Genomic DNA, 24,533 nt, shown 5'->3' with positions numbered 1-24,533 from the left:
TCGAGCTGATAAACATATCTTGCCAAGGAAGGAGGAAAAGAACAACAGAGGGCGGAAGGGACAGAGGGAGGGCTTTAAATGCTGCATTCATTGTTAATTTCCACCCACTTTCATCCTGCATGCTGTTTAGCAAATGTGGGCGTATTTATACACAGAAACAGACTCTACCCATTTGGCAACAAGGTCACACGAAAGGCTGTTGAAGGAGGAAGAAACATGACGGAGAAGGAATGGTGTGGAACACAACCTGGCTGCTCACACCTGCACATGAGGAGTCGGCGCAAGAGAACAGAACATAATCAAACACGAATCAGGAAAAACACGAAATGAGTCCAAAACTCTCCCTCTCTCTCCGTGAAGTAGCACCTCATTTTTTTTCAGGGTTATCCTGATAAACAGTCAAACAAAGTGTTATTTTTGCTTTGCTCTTGCTTCATTATTTTGTCATTGCCCCTCCTCCCATATCAATTTATCTGCCTCTTCAGTCTGAAGATTGAGCGTCTGCACGCTTGCAGCTGGTCAGCTTTAATTGGCTCCTTACTCGCCAGCGCTACTGGTGTTTCCCTCCGGTGAGATTTTGCTGGGCTTGGTCATCTTTAGTCTTCAGTGATCGTGGACAGACACTCTCACCGCTCCAGTTGAGAAAATAGCGGCCTACTTGACGTAAGGCTCCATATGCTGCAGCGTCCACCTCCAGGGACGATGTTTGTGTGTGTTTGATCTGTGGCATGTACTCTATACCTTTTGGCTTTCCGTACCAGCCAAATGGTGTGGCAGCAATGATGAATATTACACAGGTTTATATATTCACACTTTGCCTTGATTGCCTATGCACCAATCCTGTTTCCATGGAAACACCTTGCCCCCCTTCAGTTGATCTGCACATACCACCAATCTCTGCAGGTACAAGTAAATACTTGCTTTTGCTTTAATTGAATTCTCTTTATTTATTTTGGAGCATGCTATGATGTCTTCTCTTTTAAAAAGGCTAAAGAGGAATGTTTCTGCTGCCAGTGGTAGTTTTTCAGCAGGCCAACATAGGCCACTCTCCCCCCACCCTAACACACACATCGTAGTGGATCAATTTGTGCCAATTTAAAAAGTGTAACAAGTAACCACTACGATAGCCTTAGGTCTTTTTAAAACCCTGGACTGCTGTGCGTATGTATGTTTATGTGTCACAAAGTGGGGGGGAGGTCATATTAGCCGTGTAAGCTGGGGTGAAGTATCCTCGCTGCCTGCCTGCCTGCCTCCTCTGTGATGGGAGAACATCTGTTGGCTGTGATATGAAGCTTGGAAAGTATCTCTTTCTCTCTTTTTCTCCCTCTCTTGCTTGCCCTCCCATTTCTCTTATGAATTCCCCAGCTGCTCGGCTCCCTCCCTTGCACCTTAAAAAAAAAAAAAAAACCTGTCCCACGCCACCTGTGCAGTTTTAATGCATAATTTATCTGCTAAGTAACCACATCCGAGAGACTCATCCCTCCATCCCTGTGCTGCTTTCCCTCTTTTCCCTCTCAGAGTTTGACTTGGATCCTGGAAGCGGTTCTCTCTCTGCGGTGGTAGATGTTACTTGTGTTACACGGTGTTCAAACATAGACTAATTACATTCCTGAGACACAGCACTCACCTTTGTATTGCTTTGTCTTAAACCATGTCTTAACCGGTCTATATAGACTGTACAATTATAGCTCAGGGCGCCATCTAAACGGGTGTCAGTGTTTACAATAAAACTGAACTGTGGCAAAGCAATTTGCCACAGTTCAGTTTTATCTTGTATTCTCAAGTTTCAGCAAATAACGGTAACATTAAGTGGGTTTGATCGCCTGCAGCGTGTCACTTTCGGTGTGGCTGTGACTCAAGATTGGCTCTTAATACTGAAACTCCTGACGATGTTTTAGAAAAGCTCCACTAATTGTAGACCTGCTGAAGTTTTTGAACTCGTAAACACATTTTCTTTCCATCAAATCTCCATGTTGTTGTTCCCTTTTATCGTGAAAGAGCCATATTGGGAAATGTGGTGTTTTCAACAGTAGTTTAACACCACCATGCATTAGAGGAACAAAACTTTAAAAGCACAAAGATTCAGAACCAGCTACTGAGACCTGAACACACTGTGACATATGAATACTTCTTTCTCTAGTCTCATTCATCTCTTTAAACAGGCTTGGTTGAAGGGGGAAAGGCGGGGTTAGTGCAGTGAACATGCTTTCATATGCACAATCCCTTTTAAGACTGTAAAACCGTGATATTAAACCTTTACCTCAAAAAATAAATAAATACTGTTATATGAATCTATAGCAATGTTGTCCAACACTGACTGATCTAGTTTTTATCATAGACAGACAGACAGACAGACAGACAGACAGACAGACACAATCTTAGTTAGAAAACAAGAGAGCGTTAGTGTTTTAACGACAAAGACACCAATTACACTCAATCTTGTGAAATGTCCTATAACACCAGAAATGGTTCTTTACCTGATGGGAACATTACCCAACCATGACATCCCTTGAAACTAGACGCCTGTGATGTTGTGATCTAAGAGGAATCTGCACTGATTAATTTCAACTGAGTTATAATCCGCTTGAACCAAAGAGCTTTGCCTGATTGGCATCATCAGAACTCAGTCCAGTCTTAGGTTTCCTTTTCCCCAACTCAATTGTTGTCCCTTTTTCCCCCTTATTGCTTTATACTGTTGACTACAAAGTATTCTTGTATTATAGGGCCAACGTTTGATAGATTATACAGTTAAAGAAATATTTGCCTCTAGAAATCTTTGTGCAATACCAGTAGCCTCCTCTTGCATGATATACTGGTGTCAAATAGGCTCATTGTGCAGCTGACATGTTTTGTTACCGTGCCGATATGTGTGGCCTTGCAGGCTTGTAAGCGGTCATACTGTATTAGCCTACTGTGGCAGGAACGATGCAGCTACCACATCGTATCTCAACCTGGACCAATTCATCCCAAGGCCACGTCCGTGCCTCAGAGCTCATACATGTTTGTGTGTGCTTAGACCAGTCAATATGTTTTATGATGCAAGGCCGCCATGCATTATATCTGAATATGAGGACAGCTGGAAACTCGCACCCAGCCAAGCCCCACTCTCCCTGTAAATCAGTCCTCCTTCGACTAGCTCAGCCGCCCCTCTTACTTATCCCACCACTACAAGGAGAATACCCGGGGTTAATGTACCATCAACAACCCTCTTAACCTTGGAGGCAGGTCTCTTCGAGCTCGCGTTGGGTTAATGCCTTTTCTCTTTACTCTACAAGAAGGATTGGGCCTCCCTGACACCTGTCACAAAAGTCACTGTTCAATCAATATCAATAAAGATAACTTTCCCCCCCCTCTACATGGAAGTTCCACAGTTTCATTCCTGGGTTGTCAAGAAAACTGAAGGGCTCTGTCGTGTCACGTAAAGTCAATGAAGCCAAGTGCGGGAACTTGGAAGGCTAACTGTCTTGTCAGTCAGTCAGTCAAGCTGTGTCTGACACCAACCTCTCATCACTTCATTTATTGACAGGCGGTCATACTGGTTTAAGAAGACAGGCATGAGAAAAGGAACACATCACAAAGCTGCAATGAGCCGGAGAATAGTCCTTCCCTGTTTTATTTTTATTTTTTAAAGGTTGTCTCATCGACGGCCCATTATGTATTGAACAATAAGAGCACCTCCTGCATTCAAATCAAACCATTCATTAGCCATGAACGCTTGTTTATCAAGGACCACATGACAAATATTAATTATTAGTATTAACCAAAAAGAAGCTTTGTTGTAATCTTGAGAAAGGCCAAGAGTGCCAAAACACATTCATTCAGTGTTTTCAAAGCTTGTTTGTGACGCAGGCTTGGAAATTAAGTTGAAAAGGAAAGGCACTCAACAAAAACACATTTCTGAGGTTTTTTCATTTTTTTTTTCTTTTTCTTTTTACGAAGAACTCACAAAACTATTCAAAGCTAAGGCCTTGGGAAATGTAGTCAAGTCTAGTCCATCCTTTTACAGACTAGAACTTTGGCATGTAGGACAAGTATGGGGATTTTGGATGGTTAAATAAAACCTCAACAGCACATTTTGTAAAAAGAACCGTACGTCTGTATTTTTTAAATTCTTCTGTAACTTTAAGAGGAGGCAGCATAATCATAGAGGCTTTGATTTCCAAGATTGCCCCTGAGTGAACCAATTGTCCATCTTGTTGATCATTCTCCGCCACTAATGGTTTAGTCAATACTGACAACATCATCGAGCAACAGGAAATCCAGGTCGCCCACCTCTCTGCCACACAAACCTCACCTCCTCAGCAACGTGGCTACAATGCTGATCTCTAATTTATATCTCTCTCTCATTTTGTTTTATGGAACTTCTTGTAAGAGAAGATATTTCCTTTAACATATCAGAGGAAAGAAAAAAAAAAACACTCTTGATAAATAAAGGCAGAATTGTGGGTCGAGTTTAGGACTCAAAGCGAGTGTTCTACATTGAATACCAAAGGGAACGGATTTACAGCAAAGAAATAGTTCAAGCAGCGTTTGACTTTTCATTTAAATATGCATCATTTTCCCGCCTCTCTTTTTTTTTTTTTCCCCCTTTGATTCCATCTTTTGTTGTATTTTTGTTTGGTTGAATCTTACCTCGCATCTAAACAGGAACGAATAAGACATGTTCCCTTTCAATTCAGCTTTAAGTAGCTTTAAGTCTTCTGACATGTGCCTCTTAAAAAAAAAAAAAAAAGGCTCCAAGTGAACATGGAAAGACGGCTCAAGAACATGATGCCGTCGATTGAATTAGCCATTCTCTGTAAAGGGGATTCATCAGGAATATAGTAAGTGCTAAATTGATTTACAAAGTGCACTCTTATGAATAACATGCTCCTATTGATTTCAATTGTACTCCAAGTGTGATTGGGTAATGAATTAACAATGGCACTATGCAAGTTCCCATGCAAGTAGAAAGACCACTCCATGTTATACAGCTCATTTTACTTCATACTTGAGTTAGATTGCGACAGCTGCGGATTCAGCAGTTAACAAGTTTGTCACGAGATGGATGGGCTGAGCAACTTTGGCCGTTCCACATTTGTGAGTTCATATGGAGACCGGTTAATGAGAGCTTGTGAGCTCAGAAAGAAGTGCTCACAATGTTATTTTTAAGGATTGCTATCTTCGTATTCAGCATATCTGATTAATCAGGAAAGGGGTTAAACCTAATTCCTATTTGTGTATAATACTCATCATGGTTTCAGATACGCTTATTGCACACCAGATTACATTCGCCAAAGTTGAGTTCAAAACTTTAATGCACATTTGTTATGTGCAGGTCAGAGCATTGATGTCTCTGTCCTAACAGACCAATCACACCCACTGCTAGAACGGACACATTGCCGTATTTGATCAGTGTTCAAAGCAGCCCTCACCCCCTCGTCCTGGCATTATGTGTGTGTTCTGTCTTCCATCTGTCAGTGTATTCCTCCACCTGTGCTTGTATGTGGGAATGTATAAATGTAGGACCACCTCTCAGTCTCTTCATCAAACTGGAAATATTCAGACAAAATCCTCTGTTAGCAGCACATAACCATCCTTCTAAGAGTTACTCTTCCACCTCTGAGTCTTTAATGTGCAGGGCTGAGAAATTAAAGGTTCACCACCAGTGGATGTCTGCAACTATCCAAACGGGTATTTACTGAGTAAGTGAACTGATGTGGCTGATTAACCTCACAGAGTCTGGTGTATTGTCTCCGTGCAACTCTTGTCTGAGCCTTTTGCTCTGAAAGTAACCGTCTACAGTTAAGAAACATTGCACCATCACATTACCCCAATGGCCTCCCTTGGTATAAGTGTGTTTTGTCATTCAGAAGTATTGAAGGTCAGCCTGACCTGTTATCTCTCCCGGTTTGCCCTCCATTATTAGGACTTGTTGTCCTTTCAGCCTCAGCTTAATGGCCTGCTGCTTTTTCCCCCTTTTCCTATTTTCTTCCCTTTCTCCCCCCTCTCCTCTCTCTCCCTCTATGTCTCTCGTCCCTCTCTCCCTCTCTCTCTCTCTCTCTTATGGTCCCTGGCAGCTCGGTGGCTCTAGCGTCTGGCTGCAGTTGCAGAGCAGCAGCAGAAGCAGCAGCAGTCACATACCTGCATTCAAGTGGAACAAACGGGATGGTTGGCTGCTCATGGAAGGTCATCAGCCCTGGGCACAGTGTGTGTGTAGTGTGAGCGTGCGTGTATCTGTGCATTTATTTTTGCTTTTAAAAGAGATGAAGCCATGCAGTGTTTCTCGTAGTGCATCAAGAAACACTGCACAGCAAATACAATCACATTGACCTCTGGAGTCTTTTAAGGAGTCTCATTTTCAATTTGCTTTTTTAAGATTGAGACTGGAGCTGTATGTAGTGTGACAATATTGTAAGTGTCAAATGTGTATGCAAGTGATAGCTTTCACTTTGTCATTAATTGTATTGATCATTTTAAATACCAGAACTTCAGCTGGAACTTAAAAAAAAATCAGCGTTCCAGAATCAGCCCCAGGTCTTTGTGTTATGAACACACCGCTTCTTTGCTTGAGATTATTACAGAAACATTTTTCACTAAGACGTACACAGCTTTCGCTAAATTTGCACCTCTCATGGCAAAGCATTTTTTTTCTTCTCCCATTTGTCACGCATGCTTACGAAATTAATTAGCTTCTATTTTGATCGATACAGGCTATGTGTTGGCTCGCACTTTAATTGAGCTACAGACACTTAAACATCTCCTACGGCAGAAATGATGTGCTTTAGGTCTTTTTTTTCCCCCTCTTGAGTGCTAACTTCAATGATTTTGTGTTGTAATCTAAGTGCTGCCAAAATGTGGGTTATCTATACTCATCCTGAATGCATCCAGTTTAGACACCGTCACACAGCTGAACTGCTCTCCTACCCCGATTTAGTTACAACACAGCTACAAATATAGAAGTAGAAGAAGCTGGTTGTCATATTCTGAAGCAGTGTCACGCTTGCAGAGATGCAAAATGTCTAAAAAGCTTCAACTTTATTGCGTCTGTCTGGTAGTGCACAAGAGAAGAGGCTTTTTTTTTTTTTTTTGGGCTGTAGGAGAGAACAAAAACGCAATGGTTTGATTTTGCACACCCACAGAGTCGAAACTGAACATGTAAATTTCACGCTGAGAGCAGAATGGATGTTTACACCAACCCCAAAAATCCAAACTGATTGAGGCCAGAGACTGCTTGCTTCTGTTTATCAGAATTATTTCACCGTACTGTTGTTGCTGCTCGTTTTTCTTTTTCTTTTTTTCCTGCTCTTCCCTGGTTGCTATGAAAACCACACTCAACACATAGTCAAAGATCAGCAGGATTTCCCGTGGCTGTGCCGAGTGTCCAAGCCCACCCACTCACCACCACCCTAAAGGTGCGGCAGTGATGCCCAGCGAGCTAATGAATGGTGACACTTTAATCTTTGTAATCCCTAATTGGTGCTGGGGGTTTGATTAGAAGCCAAGCTATGTCAGCTCAATTGCAATGAGGGAAGCATGTTTATTACCACACAGCGAGTATGCCAACACTTGTGACTGTGCATATAATGTTGCATAGCCGTATATGAATGTGTGTGCTCATGGTGCACTCGCCTGTCGAAACCCTTGCATAAAAAAAAAATTAAAAAAAATCCCTGTTGATCTTGGGGTTTACGAAGCGTGGCTGCATTTTCCGACTTCATTAACCTTTCTCGCCCTCAATCCCCTGAATTTTTACCTGCTTTATTTCCTTCTTCCTTTCACCCTTCTTTTCACTTGCTGTTTCTTTTTGCTACGTTAGCGAGATGAATAATTGAATTTAATTGGATTGTTTGACCCTGTCTTTTGTTGGTGGGTAAGCAGGGCATCAACACTCGTATCTCTGGTTGATTGCATCATGCGTAAAAACTTTTCACTCAAAATTATTAGTACACTACTCACAATAAGTTAGGGATACTCTGAGGTCCTCAGTGGGTTTCTTACACAAGGTGTTTGTTTCACTTTAGTGATTTTTAGGATAGAGAGGCAGTTGTTTAAGGGTGATAGACGCACCTCATTTAGTGTTTTCCACGTAGCGGTCTCACTGTGTACTCTGCGCCTTACATATTGGAGTTAATACCAAAAAATGCAAAAAGTCAAACCTTTTCAATGTGGCATCAACTTCAACATTCTGGGAGTATAAAAAAACTGGTATTGTCAGTAAGTCATTCCCAGTTCATCATTCAAGTAGCCATGAACGCACAACGTCACTTAACGGACGAGCAGCGCCATGCGGTCACAGTGGAAACACCCGCTACTGACTTTGTCCGTTTTGGTTATTTGAAGCTATCTTTGTTGTTGTCTTAAGTTGTTGGGGCAATAAATGTTGCACCAATGAAAATGGTGCTTCTTCTCATTCATTGATATTAATATCAACAGAGGCTATTACATATTTCATTAAAATTCAGACCAACTAGGAAAAGCACTCATGTAAATAACACTCCCTAACTTATAGTGAGTAGTGTACGGTTTTTTTTCTCTCCATAAATTATACTCACACGTTTTCTCACTGGACTCCTGCCACTATTCATCTACATCAATGGGTAATCTGAAGAGACTGCATATTAAAAACAAGTCCCTGGTTTGATTAAGCCTACTGTAACACATGCGTAGCTCGACAGATGAGCTAAGGCAGAGGGAAACAACGACAACACTTAAACTAGCTAATCTAATTAGTACGATGATACTATGCAGTTAAATCATTTGCCAGAACCTAATTGGCTAATATCGCTGCACTGTTAAAAAATCTCATTGCCTCTCTTCCCGTAACCTTTGAAAGTAAACACTTCCTAAACAGCCTGAGGACACCAGCAGTAACAAGCTGTGCTGCTGCTGCTGCACAAGAAGTTGACGCGCTGTGCTGCACTTTTTGACTCTTTGAGTTCCTCTCCCTGTCTCCTCTTGTGCATCTCCTTCCCTCCCCTTCTTCTCCTGCGATTCATCTGCAGGGAGTTGATTAGCCGGCTTTCATCCTGACCCTCCTGTCAGCGCTCGTGCTCAATACTATTACTGTTCTTGAAGCTGTATACAAACATGCTTTATGCACTCTTAACAACCACCCACTCTTTCGTCGGCATCCCCTCTTTAAACACACACGCACGCCACGCACTCCCACACACACCTCCTGACACCCATGCAGTTTGATATGTGGCCCAAGGCGAAGCACTTCTTCCTAATGAGCCTCGTGCCCTCTGTTTCTCCTGGGGAGCTGAAAGGGATCTAACCTTGATGCAGCAAAGAAAGACTCTAACCTGCTTACAAGCACAGCCACAAACACACACACACACACACTCCTATGCTTGTGAGGAAGCTCATTGACTACTCATCTGTGATCATAAACACCACAAAACCTGTTCTGACCCTCGACCCAGGACTGAAGCCTTAAAAATCAAGACATGCCTACATGTTGTCATCACTCCACATTTACCATGGGAATTATTTTTCATGGTGAACATTTGACCAGTGGATCGGTATATTACTACTTTTATATTAAAAGTGCTTTTAATAAGATGGTCAACAAAGTTAAAATGATAAATAGAGGAATACATTGACTCATGTTATATTGTATGTTTCTTTAATTTTTCCAATGTTGTCATAGTGATGTGACAAAAGCAGAATACAGAATCGAATGTTTTTCCCCCACACAATTCCTTTTTCTCGTGCATCTTCTTTTTTTTTTCCTCTGATACTGTAGTGAAAATAATTCCAAAGCCCTTGGGTGCGGTTTTTCTTTTTCAAGTGTTTGGCATCTTTTGACCTGTGTTTTTTTGTGTTTTTCATCTCTAGATCTGGGCCAACTATGAGGAGAAACCAGTGGAGGAGGTTGTGCACGTATCGGAGGAGAAGGAACGGGTGCCGAACTACAGAGCGGTATACGTCACTGAAATCTGCGACACCCTGCACTTCTACACCCAGGATGTAGAAACAGGTACCTTTGACATTGTGCTTGAATGTGTGTAAGGAGGCAATGCATGCAAAATCAGAGCAAAAAACTCAAATACTGAATCTTATTGTTGGGTAGACGCAACATTTGACATGTCGCACACATGTAGATCAAATATAAAATGAATCAAAGATAAAATGACAGCAAAAACATGCTACATTTCTTCATGCTACAGCGGGTGTTTCATCATCCTGTGCAATCCTACACAAAACACCACCAGCAGCAATCTCTGCACTCAGAGATGTGAGCGATGGCTCTTACTTTCTATTCCCTTTTAACACCACACTGACTTTATGAATGTCAATTATCTGTAACACTATGACATTCACCTCACCCCCCCTTGCCGCAGCACCCCTCCCACCGGCAGAGACAAAGCAAAGGACAGCCCTCTTGTTATTACGACTGAATGACATGAATAAATCACAGCATCCCCTCTTGTCACCAGTGACGGGGGAGAAAAGGAGAGAAAAGTTCAGTGATGGGAAAACTAACAATCCCTGTTGTTCCTGCACGGCTGCTCCCTCTGAAGAGCTCTGTTTGCACTGTGTGTGCGTGTGTGTGTGTACGTGTACGTGTACCTGTTTGTATGCTATTTTGTGCTGGGTAATGGTCCATATTTTAGGTAGTATACTTAATGGGCCATCCTCTGTAATATTAAAATCAAGGTGTGAGTTTTCATGTGTAAATTTGTATCTGTGCTTAATTGCAAGTTCATACAGCCGGCTGCAGTCCAAGGAAGAAACACTTAGTAAGAGCTGCTTACGGTTCAAAAATACCTCTGTGATATATTCCACTGAAATATTTAGAAGTTAATGTTATGGCTAAATTGTAAAGGTTTTAACAAAAAGAAAAGAGTCCAGGAAGTTCAGCACTCACTGTTTCTGAACACATTTCTATAAGTCTGTTATTTTGTCTGGATGTTGGAACACTTTCAGCTGTGAAGCTCTCTCTTTAAGTTTACAGTAACTTGAGTGTTGCTAATATGGTTAATACATCAATTTGCTTGTGTGAAAGTGAAGGAACCTAAAGATGCTGCAAGATAATGCATCGATAATACTTCACCTTTGTTTGTTTTACACCCTGGAAACAACTGAAGCAACATTAGTGTTACGTTACTTCGGTTGGTTTATAAGCTGCAGTTAATCTCATTTTATTTCTACGTTAACATAACATCCATGACCTCAACTGCTTTTGGTCAAATGATCAAGTTAAAAACCCTGCAGTGGCCTGAATTAAAACGGAATGCTGCCGGGAACTTGAAATGCATCACAACAGCAGGGCTTATAACTCAGATCAACAAGCTTTCACAGATCATGTGTGACAGTCATCAAGGCTGAAGAAATGAGCTTTTGATCTCAAATAAGAGACAACAGGAGTAGGAGTAAATGCCAAATCCGAGAGACAATGTCCTGATTCAATGGTGACTTTTATTGAAGTTGAACTAAGCCGCCCTGGGCACCTTTTGATTTCCTTGCTCGTCTGTTGTCTCACATAGTCGCACATTTAGAATCACACACAGTTGCACTGAAACCTGTATTCCCAAACTAGCTGGAACAGATCTGAATTCTCCATGCCAATCACTGTCCCTTCATCCTCTGCCAGTTTGGGTGAGAGCAGAACTGGATGCAGAGAGCTACCTCTCACGGCCACCCCTCAAATCTGGCTTCAGTGGCACTCCGCTGTCCGAGGCCGTGACATCGACCTTGGCCACATCCTAATTTGACTCGCCGGCGTTATTCATTTATTTGCTTTTCTTTGCGACCAGTCTGAGTTGCAGCATTACTCGGACCATAGTAATCCAATCATACATGAGTGTGGAAAGCATTTGGCATTCCGTAGTTCCTTCAAAGCCCTTCTCTTCTTTTCCTGGCGGTTTGTTGAAATCGGCTGTCCTGAAGTGTGCGCTAACTATCTAGCTTTTCATCTTTGTGCCGCTGGCTGTAGATTCTAATCTAAAGCTCTTCCACTCCTCTGGCTGCCTCAGCGTCAATGCCCCTGCAGGTCAAGAGTGCTGTAAAGGTTATGTGCAAGGTTTTATCATTGATCAAAATCACATGTCACGAGGAGGCGACTGAAATGTGTAGTGCATGTCACATGTTAACCCGGAGGCATGGCCAATGCCTCGAGCATCACATACTGCTGACAGGTATGAATGAAAAGAGTAACATGTTTATTCCCTGCATCATATCAAATACAGATCTGCAGGCTCTTTTTAAGATGTGGTAAAAAGCTTGACACACTTATTATAATGATTTCAGAGCGTTGTTTTAATTGATATTAAGCACATTTATCTTTTTCTTTTATAAAGCTGTAAGGCACCCAAAAGAAGCAAAGTATGGAAATCTTCCGTTCTCAGTAGAAACTCAAGTATTGCATTTAAAGAAATTGTACACAAAGTGCATTTTTTATATTGCTGCCCTCAGTGTATTTTGACAGCAGAGCTGTGAGCTTTTTAATCTTTTCTCAAATAAAGGCTTGATTTTAGATGATCCAGCAATGCTGGACCATGTTTATTTATTTATTTTCCCCTTTAATTGGCTCATACTCTTCCATCGAGGGGCTTACACACTGTTTTTTTTTTGTTTTTTTTGTGTGTGTGTGTGTGTTATTCTCAGCAGGGAGGTAAAACTTGACCGGTGCTCACCTCCTGCCTCCCTCACTATCACGTTGTTCGCCCCTCCCTTCGTCTCTTTTTCTCCCTCGGTCTCTTTCATTTTCGCTGACGCTTCCTCAAAGCTACATTAAGTCATACCAGCCCCTTGAAGAGCACATCAAAGTGTTAGGGCCTGTAAAATCATACAGGCTGAGTGCTCTGCAATATCATTACATGTTACACACACACCCCTCTCCTCTCCCCTTAAATTCTCAAGTGAAGAAATTTATACCCTCGGATAAGCTCAGAAGCAGAAGCTGACTTTCATAAATATGCCTGTGATTTCAACTTATGACTACATGACACTACATAAACGTTAGTGGTTATAATGGTGCCACAGTTTATGTTCCAAACCATGTAAAAATGATTTGGATGTGTTTAATTGCTCTTACCCCATGTGTGCAGCCGTCTGGCTTAACCAACTACCTTCAAACACATCTTGTCTGTCAAGAACCAAAAGAAAAGTCAAACATGATAGAGATTGACGCATGACTTTGACCATCATTGCAATCCAACATAATATACTGGCTCTTTGTGGCATGGCTTTAGGATGCTTTTTGGAGTATTTGAAGTATCACATTTTGTAAGTCAACACTTGACCTTCCAAGACCCACATTATGCGACCAGTCAGATTGTCTCTATGATAACATCCTGCCATTTTTCCTCTCCTGTTTACCATTTGACAGGTTAACATCAGAGACCAGATTTAGTCTGGGTTTTTGGCAGCCAACACCAGAACTCCATTTGCCAGATGGCGCAAACGCTTCAATGTAGCACTCCTTAACCGTCCTAGCACGCTTGCAACATGGAGTTTAATCCTTCCCGGCTTCCCTCTGGCTCATCTTGTTTAATGTTCAGTTTGAAAGCAAGGAAAAGGCCTCACTTAAAGTTACCTGAGCGAGATAATAAAACTATACTGCCTCTGTCATCATAATGATGATAGGTGCGAGCCCATTTACTTAACTTCAATAATCCACAGCTTTTATTGTGGGCGTAAAAAGGAATTATGAAAGGTGGGTGTATTTTTAGCAACGAAAAAGGATTAAAAAACAGCAGGGACTGGCACAGAGTCATTTTTCTATCTGCAGTTAGGCACCCTTTGTTCAAAGCATCGCTTCAGTAAGATAAATTGAACTTAATTGATTCGATGTAGGAAAATGAAAGTTTCTCAATAGCAGGGCAGGAAGAAAGAAAAGTAAGGTAGCTGGAAAATACTAAAGAGAACACGAAGGAAGTGTTTTTGGATTCCAAGTGTTTTATAATAAAAGACCACAGAACACATTTTCCTATCGTGAGAATAAGTTATGGTAGATTGGTTGAGGCATCTGTGTAAATCCATATATAAATGTCAACATAAAGAAAAGATATCCGTAAATCCTCTTGTGATAAACGTATTGAATTAAGTTATTTGAGCAAGATGTCAGTGTTACAAAGTTCTGTAGGGCGAGAAAACAAAGTTTGGGGGACTGTGCATCTCTCACTGTAAAATATAGTGAGGAAAAAGTACAACAACAACATCATACTTAGTAGGGTTACAGTCATTAATATTTAGATGCTGTTTCCAAACCATTAGCCCTGTGGTAGTTAAGGCTATCCAGTAGGCCGGGGTCTTTTTATTATTTATTGTGGTCCGCTGAGGGCAGTACTGATTGAAAAGGCTATCCTGCTGTTGTTGCACTTAAATAAACACACACAGGCCCATGAAATAATCTTCATGCTGTTATCGTCTAAGTGATTCTCATATTTTATGGAGAGAATGCACTTTGTGATATCTTTTATTCTCTGGGGGTCTTGTGTGCTGTGTAGTTAACCACTTTTTCCCATTTTAATTATTCACATTTAATTATTCTTAAGTGTGGGTATTTTGCTTCTATATGGATATCTTAACACAGGCTCGATAAGCGATTAATTCCACGTTAGGAATGGGCTTTTTCAAGTCACTGAGAAGCTTGAGGGATTGCACTCCTTAATCCTCCGTTTATTTTAAGGCTCTTTATCTGTTGCTGTGTGCGTTTATCTCTCATTGTCTCATTTTTCTCCCCACATGCATTGTCTCTTCCTCGTACTGCTTTCTCTCTTTTCCCCTCGCTGTTTTTTCCTTGTGTGTGTTGCTCTCTCCGGAGGCTATATGTAATTACTGTCAGAGGGGGACCTGCATAGATCTGTGTGACCTTGGACACGAAAAGACAGAGGCCACTTCAGGCACAGGGGGAGGAAGTGACTCTGTGCTGTACTCTGTTGTTGCTTTGCCACTATGCTGGAGAGTTGACATAATTAAAAACGTGCTAAATATAGCCCTGAAGTCTTTATGGATGTGCAGCTGTAATGACAGCAACCTGAGTATTGGTATGCTTTACCGTCTTCTTTTTAATTAGACATTAAGTACACAAGTATTAGTCTTCCTAAAAACTCGTAATCTATGCTCCAATGCAATGGACACATATTAGTTTAGAAAGGTTGAAATGGAGATGGAGCAGTGAATATTGCAGAACTGCTTAAGATATGTGACATAATTAAAACATAAGTCATTATGTTTCACTGTGTAATGTGTCGCTCAATGCCTTTTTAGTTTACCTCGTGTTTTTGCAACAATCACATTTCAATATTTAGCCTGGCATAGCTACAAAATCAATTAGTCTGGTACGCTCTCTGTTTAATTCCAATCTCTAAGTGGCCTCATCATCAATGAGCTCACTCCAAAATATATCTCCACATAATAGGACATATTTACAACCAAATAAAGAGGCACAATGTTTGACTTATCAGAGCGCTGCTGGGATACATAGCTAGTTAAATCATGACATAACATCCTGATTATTGGTACTAAATCACGGTTGATGTAGATTTAGCAGGTTCATGATCAGCAGCCGCAGTTGTTTGCGAAAGACCTAAATAGCAAAAAAATTCATAGTGTTGAACCGGCTCAGTGGTAAACTGATGGCTCTGATAAGCCAGACTTCAATCTGGGATGGTAAAATTGAGTGTTAAAGGCGATACATAGTTATTTCAAACATGCAGAGTGTTTTAACCTGATAAGTGAATAACCCAAATGAAGAGGGTGAAATAACATTAAAGACTTGTAAGAACAGGTTGAATCTCGACTGAGTTACCACTGGATGTTTTCTGTGTCCCAAACGTGACGTATATTTAATTTACATCCCGTTCTCTATGTTGAATGAGCACCTTGTTTCCTTTGAATGAGTAACCTACAAAGGCATATTGGATCCAGACTTCATGGGCTGTCCTGGCCTACAAACTGGATCCTTGGGCAAGGTGTTGTTTTGTGCCTTTGCCTCGCTGGCAGCCTAGACATAATTTGGTCCTAGTTCAGTTGCCCTCTCTGTAGGCCTGGATTTCTAGGCCCAATCCTGACTGAAAAAATCAGCCTAAGCCTCAGCTGCAGCTCGGTTGGCGGTACATCTTGTCTATTGGTTGTAACCTGGCACCCACATAGCCTCATAATGAGAGGAGTCGTTCCCCCCAACCAGGTGCCACTCCGTCCACATTATTCACACTTCTTCCTTTTACACACAGCAGCTGTTCATCACCTAATGATGCTGGACCCAGCCAGTGATGGAGCAAGGCAGGCAGGGAGCTGCTCTGCCTCTGGCTTCACTTCAAACCAGCCCGTTTTTTTTTTTTTTTTCTTCTGTCTTTTGAAATGGAATTCCAACCCTGTGAAATGTTATGTTTCAATCTTATTCTTTCATGGAGCTTGATTCCTTTACTGCCAATAGCATATTTTCATTTTGGTTTATTTCGTAATTTCGTGGACCAAGCAGTCAAGGTAAACGAACACAGGTTAAAAGTTCAAGTTTCTTTATTCAAAAATGTTATTTAACAAAGGCAAAAATAAACACGGTCATGGTGTATAAGTAAATGACTTGTTAAAAGAGGTCAAAATAACATAACTCTACTGAAAGTTTGTGCCATCTAAACAGGGTGGGAACTCAACTAACAGACCTGAGAAAATGAGAACTGAGGGAGATATTTAAAGCTGCTAACCAAAACCAACACACAGGGGAGAACGACAAACAAAATAACTTAAAGTTAACCCCAAGGGACCCGGATCCCCCCTCCTGATATTTGAGCACTTGGTATGGTCCTCTTCCATAAAGTCAAGCTCCACCCTCAGCCTCATCCTTTGCTCAACCAGGAAGGAGCACACACCAGCCAGGTAACTCAAAAGGAAAAGAGAAATTAATTACTACAACTTTACTCTATGAACAAACAATGACTAAATAAATTGAATGTGTGTACTTGAATCAAAGGCTTTAATAAACGCTCAGCTAATAGGTGCTCAGCTAAAAGAAATAACCTGTGTCATTAATTGCAAATGTTTGCAACTAACATGTGAGTGCAAGTTGTGTGGCCCACAACCTTTTAATGTGTGGCTGTGTCCATCACACCTTCCCTCTTTTGCTTGGTGGTCTTTAATGTGTGCTTGTCCCACATGTTGGCTACTTCATCCAACATGGCCTCTATGCAGTGATCCAACACAATCATTGCATGAAGAGTGGAGGCAGCCTCCCACATTTACACTTTTATCAAGGTGCTGATATCCATAAGAGAGAAGTACTGTAGCATTAAATATTGATCCGGGTGAGTGGCTTACTTATTGGATGTCACATCAAGACAGCCAAGTGACGACAACTTCATACGAAAGAGCAGTATAAGAAAGTGTCTGCAGTGTTCAGTTTATAATTAATTTTTTTCTCCGTGACATATCATCGTATGACACCTAGGCATCAAGCCAAAATCAGTCGGGGAAAGATAATTAACTCCTATGCCAATGCAGCAATGAAACACCTTTTTCTTTTTTGAAGTGAAAAAGAAAGTCATCATTTGTTAATCATGTCACTTCTTTGTCAAACAGTCTCATTAAAAACTAATTATAAAAAGAATAATTTCACTTTGATTTCATTGAGAAGACAAAAGAAATATAACAAATTGTTTAATGTGACAATTGTATAAATGATTATACTGAGGAGTTTAATGACGTCATCATATTGAATGGAGAATGGCTGTAATTGCTGTACTGTTCTTGCGGTTGGGGATGCAATCATTCTGAAGGTTAAGCTGTTTATCTGCTTCACGTTGTTTATTTTATCAAGGTTTGTTGCGTTCACGTGTTCCATCCGTCCGTTCTCTACTGCGCTTTTCCTGTTAAGTGTTTCTGGGGAATGGAGGAGGACTATGTACCCTGAACTGTCAATCACAAGGCTTACACATGTTACACGATGAAAAATGTGTACAGTTTTCCCAGATGTATCTTTCGCCCTCCGTCTAAATGTTCACGATTGGCACAAGTTTGAAAATGAAGCGAACAGTTGACCAAAACTTTGAGTAGAAGCGGCTTCACCAGCTGATACTTTCTTCCTCTCCAGCTCCATACTACTGCAGCAAATGCAATATTTAGAGGTCAGACCCTTCCTGCATGATCTCCCCCCCCCCCCCCCTCCCTGAGCATTCATTATTAAATCAGATACGCACCTTTAGCTTCTAAAAGGTCAGCTCACCTGTCGCTCTGGGGCGGTTTGCTTTTGATTTTCCGGCAGAAAATAAGCGTCTTCGTCCGCATTCTACACCTTTCCAGCGAGCATGATTTGCACTGATGTCGACTTGTGGGTCTATTACCTAAAGCTGAGTGGCTGAATGACACTTTTCGCAGCGGTGAGCCACTTATGGGACCAAATGGGGTTCTCTTCTTCAGAATTGGCCCGACTCTGCCCCCGCTCGTCTTCCCTCTAATGTTGCCCAAGGCCATCTTCTGAATATATCTGGAGTCCTTACAATCAAAGCAGGACATTAGCTGAAGTCAATGAGGCTCGACAGGTGGCAGAGAGAGGAGCAAGGGAGAAGGATGCTAAAAGAGAGCCCCAGATGCTGCCTCTGTTTAGATCTTTTCAGTGATGGCTTTTTCAATTACAGAAACAGTAATTTGCTGTATAAGGCTCCAGACTGCCGGGAAGGGGGCGAATGGAACCGGGTAATTGCTGGTGGAAGTGAGGAGGGGGTATTGCGCAAGATATAATCCATATCACTCTCCAGTGGGAGGAGAGCAGCATTAGTCAAGCCAAGGGGGTCGTTTGTTTTTTTATAGTGGCCTCCCTCAGCTCGGGGCAGATGCTGACACCACCTTAAACATCACTCAGGAATGCAAGGGAAATGACCCTTCTCTTGTCTTAGCTCCCTGATTGTTACACCGCGTCTCCAAAAAGAAAGTGTCCAAATATCACCAGGGTGAGTGCCGCTTCTTTGTTAACCAACCACAGGGGGCATTAGACTCAGAACAGCTGTGTGTGTGTGTGTGTGTGTGTGTGTGTCCTCCACACACACAATTCATGCCTCCCTAGCCAGTACGTACTGTACCCGGTCTGTGTGATGTTGTTTGTCATTGCAGACTTTTTTTTTTTTTTTTTTTTTTTTTTCCTTTGAAGTGCTTCTTGCATGTCCTGAAACGCAGCCATTCCTCTACCCCAGAGGATAAAGCCCCTGTCCACAGCTCATGCATATTTAACACTGCGTACAAACAGGTGAACAGAAGCACAAAGCTCTGTTCAGCTGGTAGATGATGCACCATCCATGTGTATCAAACAGTCTTTGACCAGGCAGCCCAGGCGCAAACTAAAGGCCCTGCAGTATTTCTAAGACAAGGAGGACGGATGCTTCTTTACTCCTCTAGATGCTGCTTATGTTTCCTTTCCAAATGAAAGTGGATTAAAGCCAGGTCTACGTTTCTGGATCTCTTTATCCGACAGGTGTCCTTTTCATTGACGCGTTCCACTTTGACTTTTAATTCCTTCATTCTTAGAAGCCGGGGAAATTAGCACGCTTTCATAAGCAACCATTGCCCTCTTGGCCTGCGCTTCTGTCATTTTGTGTTTATTTACCCTTCTGTGATTTAATGGCTTTCGTAAACGGCTTAATAGAATTCAGCACGGCCTTGGGATGCGTAGCGAAAAGGGCACATGATTCAGTGTTTTCATTGGCTTTTTGTTCCCCCCCCCTCTTGTCTCTGCTCACACGTCGTGTTCCACAATATAATCAAACACAATCATAACCAACCTGTAAAGATGTCGACAGTCTCTCTACCCTCTCTCTCCTTCTCTATTCTTTCTTTGTTTTAAGCCTTAATGCTCCCCCACTCTGCACTGGGCATTCAGAATGTAATTATATATGATTTACAAACAGCTGCAGCCATAATGGTGTATAAACAAATTACAGAACGAGGGAGGGAAAAAAAAAAAAAAACATCAGTGGAATAAAGAGATGAAGACAGAGAGAAATTGGCCAGCATCAGACACAGTCAGTGGTTTGGCTGTTTTTTGGATCATCGCTTTGGCTCTCCCCTCCACACAAAAATGAGCACTCACGCTCCACATGGTTTAGCCCTTCTGCACGCAGATATTTAGTTGTCTTTATGCCAGCATTAAATAGGAATTTGCCTTTCTAATGCAGAGTCTCCTGGCTGCACTTCTTTCCTAATGTTCACATTCACTCAGAATTTCACTGGGATGCTGCGTAAGACTTTTCAATTGGCCCCTGAGGGCCTAGATTTTCTCTCTGTGCTCGCCTGCAGAATGTAAAGCTCATTCCAGTTTTCTGCCACAGTGACTGCTGTCCGAGTGATATCTTCTTTTACGGCCTTCGTGTAATTCAAAATGCCTGCCTTTTCTGTTGTGATATGTATATTTATACAAATCATTTTCTGGCCAGGCCTCTGTAGACGAGCACTCACCTGGACATAAACCTGCAGCGCTGCTGATAAAACGCTAACCCCAAATCCGGTTCACCTTTGTCCAAGAAGCAGACAGTAAATTGGACTGGTAAATCCCAACAGCGGATAATGATAATGCAGACGGCACACTCTGAATACTAAACCAAACACAATTTAAAAATGGAGACATTAAAAAGTGCTCAGGAAAGCATCAAGGTGACAGTTTGTTGTGAAAATGTAGCTGTTAAATAAACGTAATGACTGGGTTTGACGTCTTCCTCTAAGGTTTGACATATTGATTCGTCTGCAGTGTGTTTTTGAAGTTGATAAGTGATCTCAATTTATTGATGGGCAAACTTTTTATTTTGTATTTTTGTCAGCACAGAAGAAGAACAGGAGCCATGAAGGGGACAAAAGGCCAGTATCCGTGTCAGTCAGTGGATGGACATAGATTTATTGTTAAAGTGTGACAGGACTTGACTTGGAAGTAATTGGAGCGAGTCTCTGGGTCACAGCAGATCATAAATCAGCTTGTTAAAATTGGTGATCCATAACACTGCCCTGTCAGTGTCCTGTGACTGTGTAACCCCAAACAGAGCCCCTCACTGAGGCGACTGTTTCACAACCATGAAGAAAACGAGTAAAGAGTTCTTTCTAGAAAACACATCGAGTCTTTTTGTAATAAATCAGCCTGCAGCTAAAAGACACGACACAACCAGTTATCTGTAGTTACCTGTTTCATTTATTCAAGACACCAAGTAAAAAAAATAAAATCAAATGAAAAGCCTTTAGACTGTTTCAGTGAAACCTCACCATAGATCTGAATTTGCTTATACTTAGTTCTTCTGCTAGACACGGGATGTAAGTGCATTTAGGAGCTGGTACAGGTCGGCCACTGAGATCTAGTGATGCTACTAAAAGTCATCCGAAGTATCAGTCCCTGGTATTTGCTGAAATCTGGTACCAGCGAGTTCAGTGTCGAAGCTTGCAGAACTTCAACATTCGTATGTTTTTCCCCCAATGATGGTAATATTTATTTCACAGGCATTAGTGAGGATCTTGTAGTGGCCCATACTCGAGTCTCGGTAGCTGAATCTAAAAAAGAAAAAACGGATTTAAAAACATCTTAAGCTAGTAATTACAGTGATTTTTTTTTCTTTTTAAGCATGCAGAAGAGAACAAACAAAGAATGCTGTGTTCTGAAGTGATTAGTCACTCTTCTAACAGGATGAAATGAAGCAAAATTAGGAGGCTCTGTACCGTACTGTATAATCCATGAAACAGCACTTTTCATTGTTTAATTGATGTTTTGTAGACCATGGGATATGATGGTGAGCAATTGTCTGTTATTGCTTCTGCCCAGCAGAGGCTTCTGCTCATCGTCAAATATTCAGGGCCCCATACTCGGCGTTGCGTGTTAAGATTTTGCTCCTGTTTAATGTCCTTCCATTAACATGAGTAAAGCATTTTGAATTAGGTTGGGATAAGAGGCTCCATCCATTAAGGCTTCATGTATGTGAATGTATTCATAGCAGGTAGAGGCTCATGTGTCATTTAGTCTTCTCTCTCTGGACTCAAAGTAGAACACGGCCCAGGAAGTAGAAATAAGTAGAAAATAAATAAATAAAGTGTCGCGTAAAAGTACACACAGAAACACACACTGCTCCACTGTGAGAGGGAATGAAAATACACACTAACTTTTTTTAATTAGATTAATAAATCAAAGAGGTGGCTGCCTGTGACGGCTGTAGCCCGACGCTATTCCAGTAAGTCTGCATCAAGCCGCTGTAGCAAGCTGGAGTGTAATGATGTAACCACACTGTGTGTGTGTGTGTGTGTGTGTGTGTGTGTGTGTGTGTGTGTGTGTGTGTGTGTGTGTGTGTGTGTGTGTGTGTGTGTGTGTGTGTTTTAAGAGAGAGGGTTCGGGAAGCAATTCATCTGACATATTTTCCAAAAACTGCTTTCTCTACAAAACTCTGAAGAATCGACTCTATGCGTGTATTTCTACTCCCATTTCCCTCCCTGCATTCATCAGCATTTGGCGTAGCAGTGGGTGGCCGACGATTTGTTTGGACACGCCGCCGTTCCCCCCCCTCTGCCCTGACCCCCCCTCCCTTAATCAAACTGAGCTCCAAGCTTTTCCTGCACACTCTAAATCCCAGCATACCCATCACTGCTTCTTTTTTTTTTTAAAGTTTGACATCATGCTAACGAAGGTTTGCTGTCTGCTGTTGGTTGGCAGCTGCTCGGCCGTCTTTGCACAGATAACCCTCTGAAAGGAGCGCCATTATTTACATTTACTCCACCGGTACAAATGAAATGAGGTGTTAATGACAACTTGCCGCAGCAGAACAGGAGAGAGGAGAGGTGTAGTGCTGCACTGCCTGCCTGCAAAATGTGTTTGATCGTACAGAAACATGCATAGTAAGCAGAACTTAATCACATCACACGGGCTGTGGTAGTGTGAAGATAAGAAACCAGGTCAGTGGGAGAAATGAGAAAATGTGTTCACCTGGTTGGTGAAATCCAAGTTTGCATACAAACAGCCGATAATGAGGTATCTCCTTGGGCATACTTTTTTCATAACCAAAGGCTAGCATATTCCAAGTTACTCAGTGACATGTGAAGCTGCAGCTTCATGTTTTTTTTTTGTTTTTTTTCCTGGTCGGAGCATTTGGGCTGAGAGTGAGAGGATAGCATATGCAGGGTCAGAGGACTTTTTACACAAAATCACATTTTAGGAATAGTCTAGCATTCAGCTGTGATAACCCGCTCATTTAAACCTATTCATCTCAGTGTCAAACTAGTTTAGCTGCACTAATTACATGGCATCCAGTTCTTGTTTTAAACGTCCACATTTTGAACCTGAAATAAATATATTAACAATGAAAGAGACCCATTTCTTGCATAGGTTTTTCCCCCACATCACCTTGGCAAAAATGTCTTTTTTCTACCACAAAACATTTTTATCTCTATGTCCACCCCTGCTTGTAGTAACAGCCTTTCTGCAGGCAGCTTTGAACTCTAGTTGAAGTATTTTCAGCCTGTCTTCTCTGCAGATGCTTTCTTTCCCTAAAGAAAGTTTCCCTTTAGAAATTGCAGAACGTATATTCAAACCCCATGTAAAAAATCATGGAGTAGACTTGGTAAAGAATCCCTCAGTGCTCCTTGGCCTCTGGGTTCCTTTGTACCTTAGTCCAAGAAAACCGCTTAGTGCAGAGAGCTGGCCACATTCAAAGCCAATGTTAATACCCTCCTGATTAAGAGTTAAAGTTGTTGTGAGGCTAAAGTAAAGCGTCTCACTAAGTGTTCTAATGTTGCCTTCATATTCTTCGCTGTTGTATGCACTGATGTGGCGACAGATCCTCCACTGTTTGGGACTCGGGTCTCTCCACAAAGCTTCTTCCAGGTGGCACATCAGGGAAAATGGCCTCTAAAAAACAGCATGGGATTTCATCTGTGCCACTTAACTAAACTGGCTGCTGTAATTGCTTCCGCACCCTTCACACACGCAGACTTCGACACATCAGCAAACACACTTGGCCGTACACAAACAAATACACTACATACCTTACACAAACATGTGGAAGTGGCTCTCTCGGAGATGCGCATACTTTACGGCACTCATAGCTGCCCAATTGCATGTAATGGGTGCAAATCAGCCTGCCACTTATTGCGGTCATTAAATCCATGGAGCACTGACTCACTATCTGATTTTTGCAACTCCCACCGTATTGACAGCCACACACTCGCCTTGAATCCGCCGTAATAGGTTTGACGCACATGATATAATGGCTTGATAGGCCATGAAGAACCACTGACTCAAAGCTCTGTTTCTCCAACAGGGTCAACCAGCATTAGCTGCGTGGTGCTAATGGGCTAAGAGCTAGAAAAGCAGATCTTTACTTTGCGTGCCTTTGGTCTTCTTCTCTGATGGGGTTAATATGGAACTCATATGTTGTTGATTAGAGTCAGTGTAAAGAAGACATGTGACCCATCAGTAGAGTTTTCCTCGTCCTAAAAGACATGTTAGTTTGATTTTGCAGCTTTGTGCTCCACGAGGAAGGATTCAATTCTTGGCTCGTTGATTTAAAGTGTTTTACCACAGTGATGCAATTTAACAAAACCTACGTGGTCTATCTAATCCCTGCTGCGGCATCAAAAACAATAATCTCATTTCT

General features: G+C 41.8%; 1 protein-coding gene across 1 annotated transcript in view; it reads left to right on the top strand.

Moving 5' to 3' along the window:
• snd1 (staphylococcal nuclease and tudor domain containing 1) overlaps positions 1–24,533 on the top strand; it is a 164,695-nt gene that overhangs the window by 114,315 nt on the left and 25,847 nt on the right. The window contains 1 exon segment of the mRNA XM_079335501.1: positions 9,823–9,964. Within this exon segment, the coding sequence (XP_079191627.1) occupies positions 9,823–9,964 (142 nt within the window).

The sequence above is a fragment of the Symphodus melops genome (genome assembly GCF_947650265.1).
Source record: "Symphodus melops genome assembly, chromosome: 22".
Lineage (NCBI taxonomy): Eukaryota > Metazoa > Chordata > Actinopteri > Labriformes > Labridae > Symphodus > Symphodus melops.
Note: the sequence above shows the minus strand (reverse complement) of the source record. Positions and strands in the feature narration are given on the sequence as shown.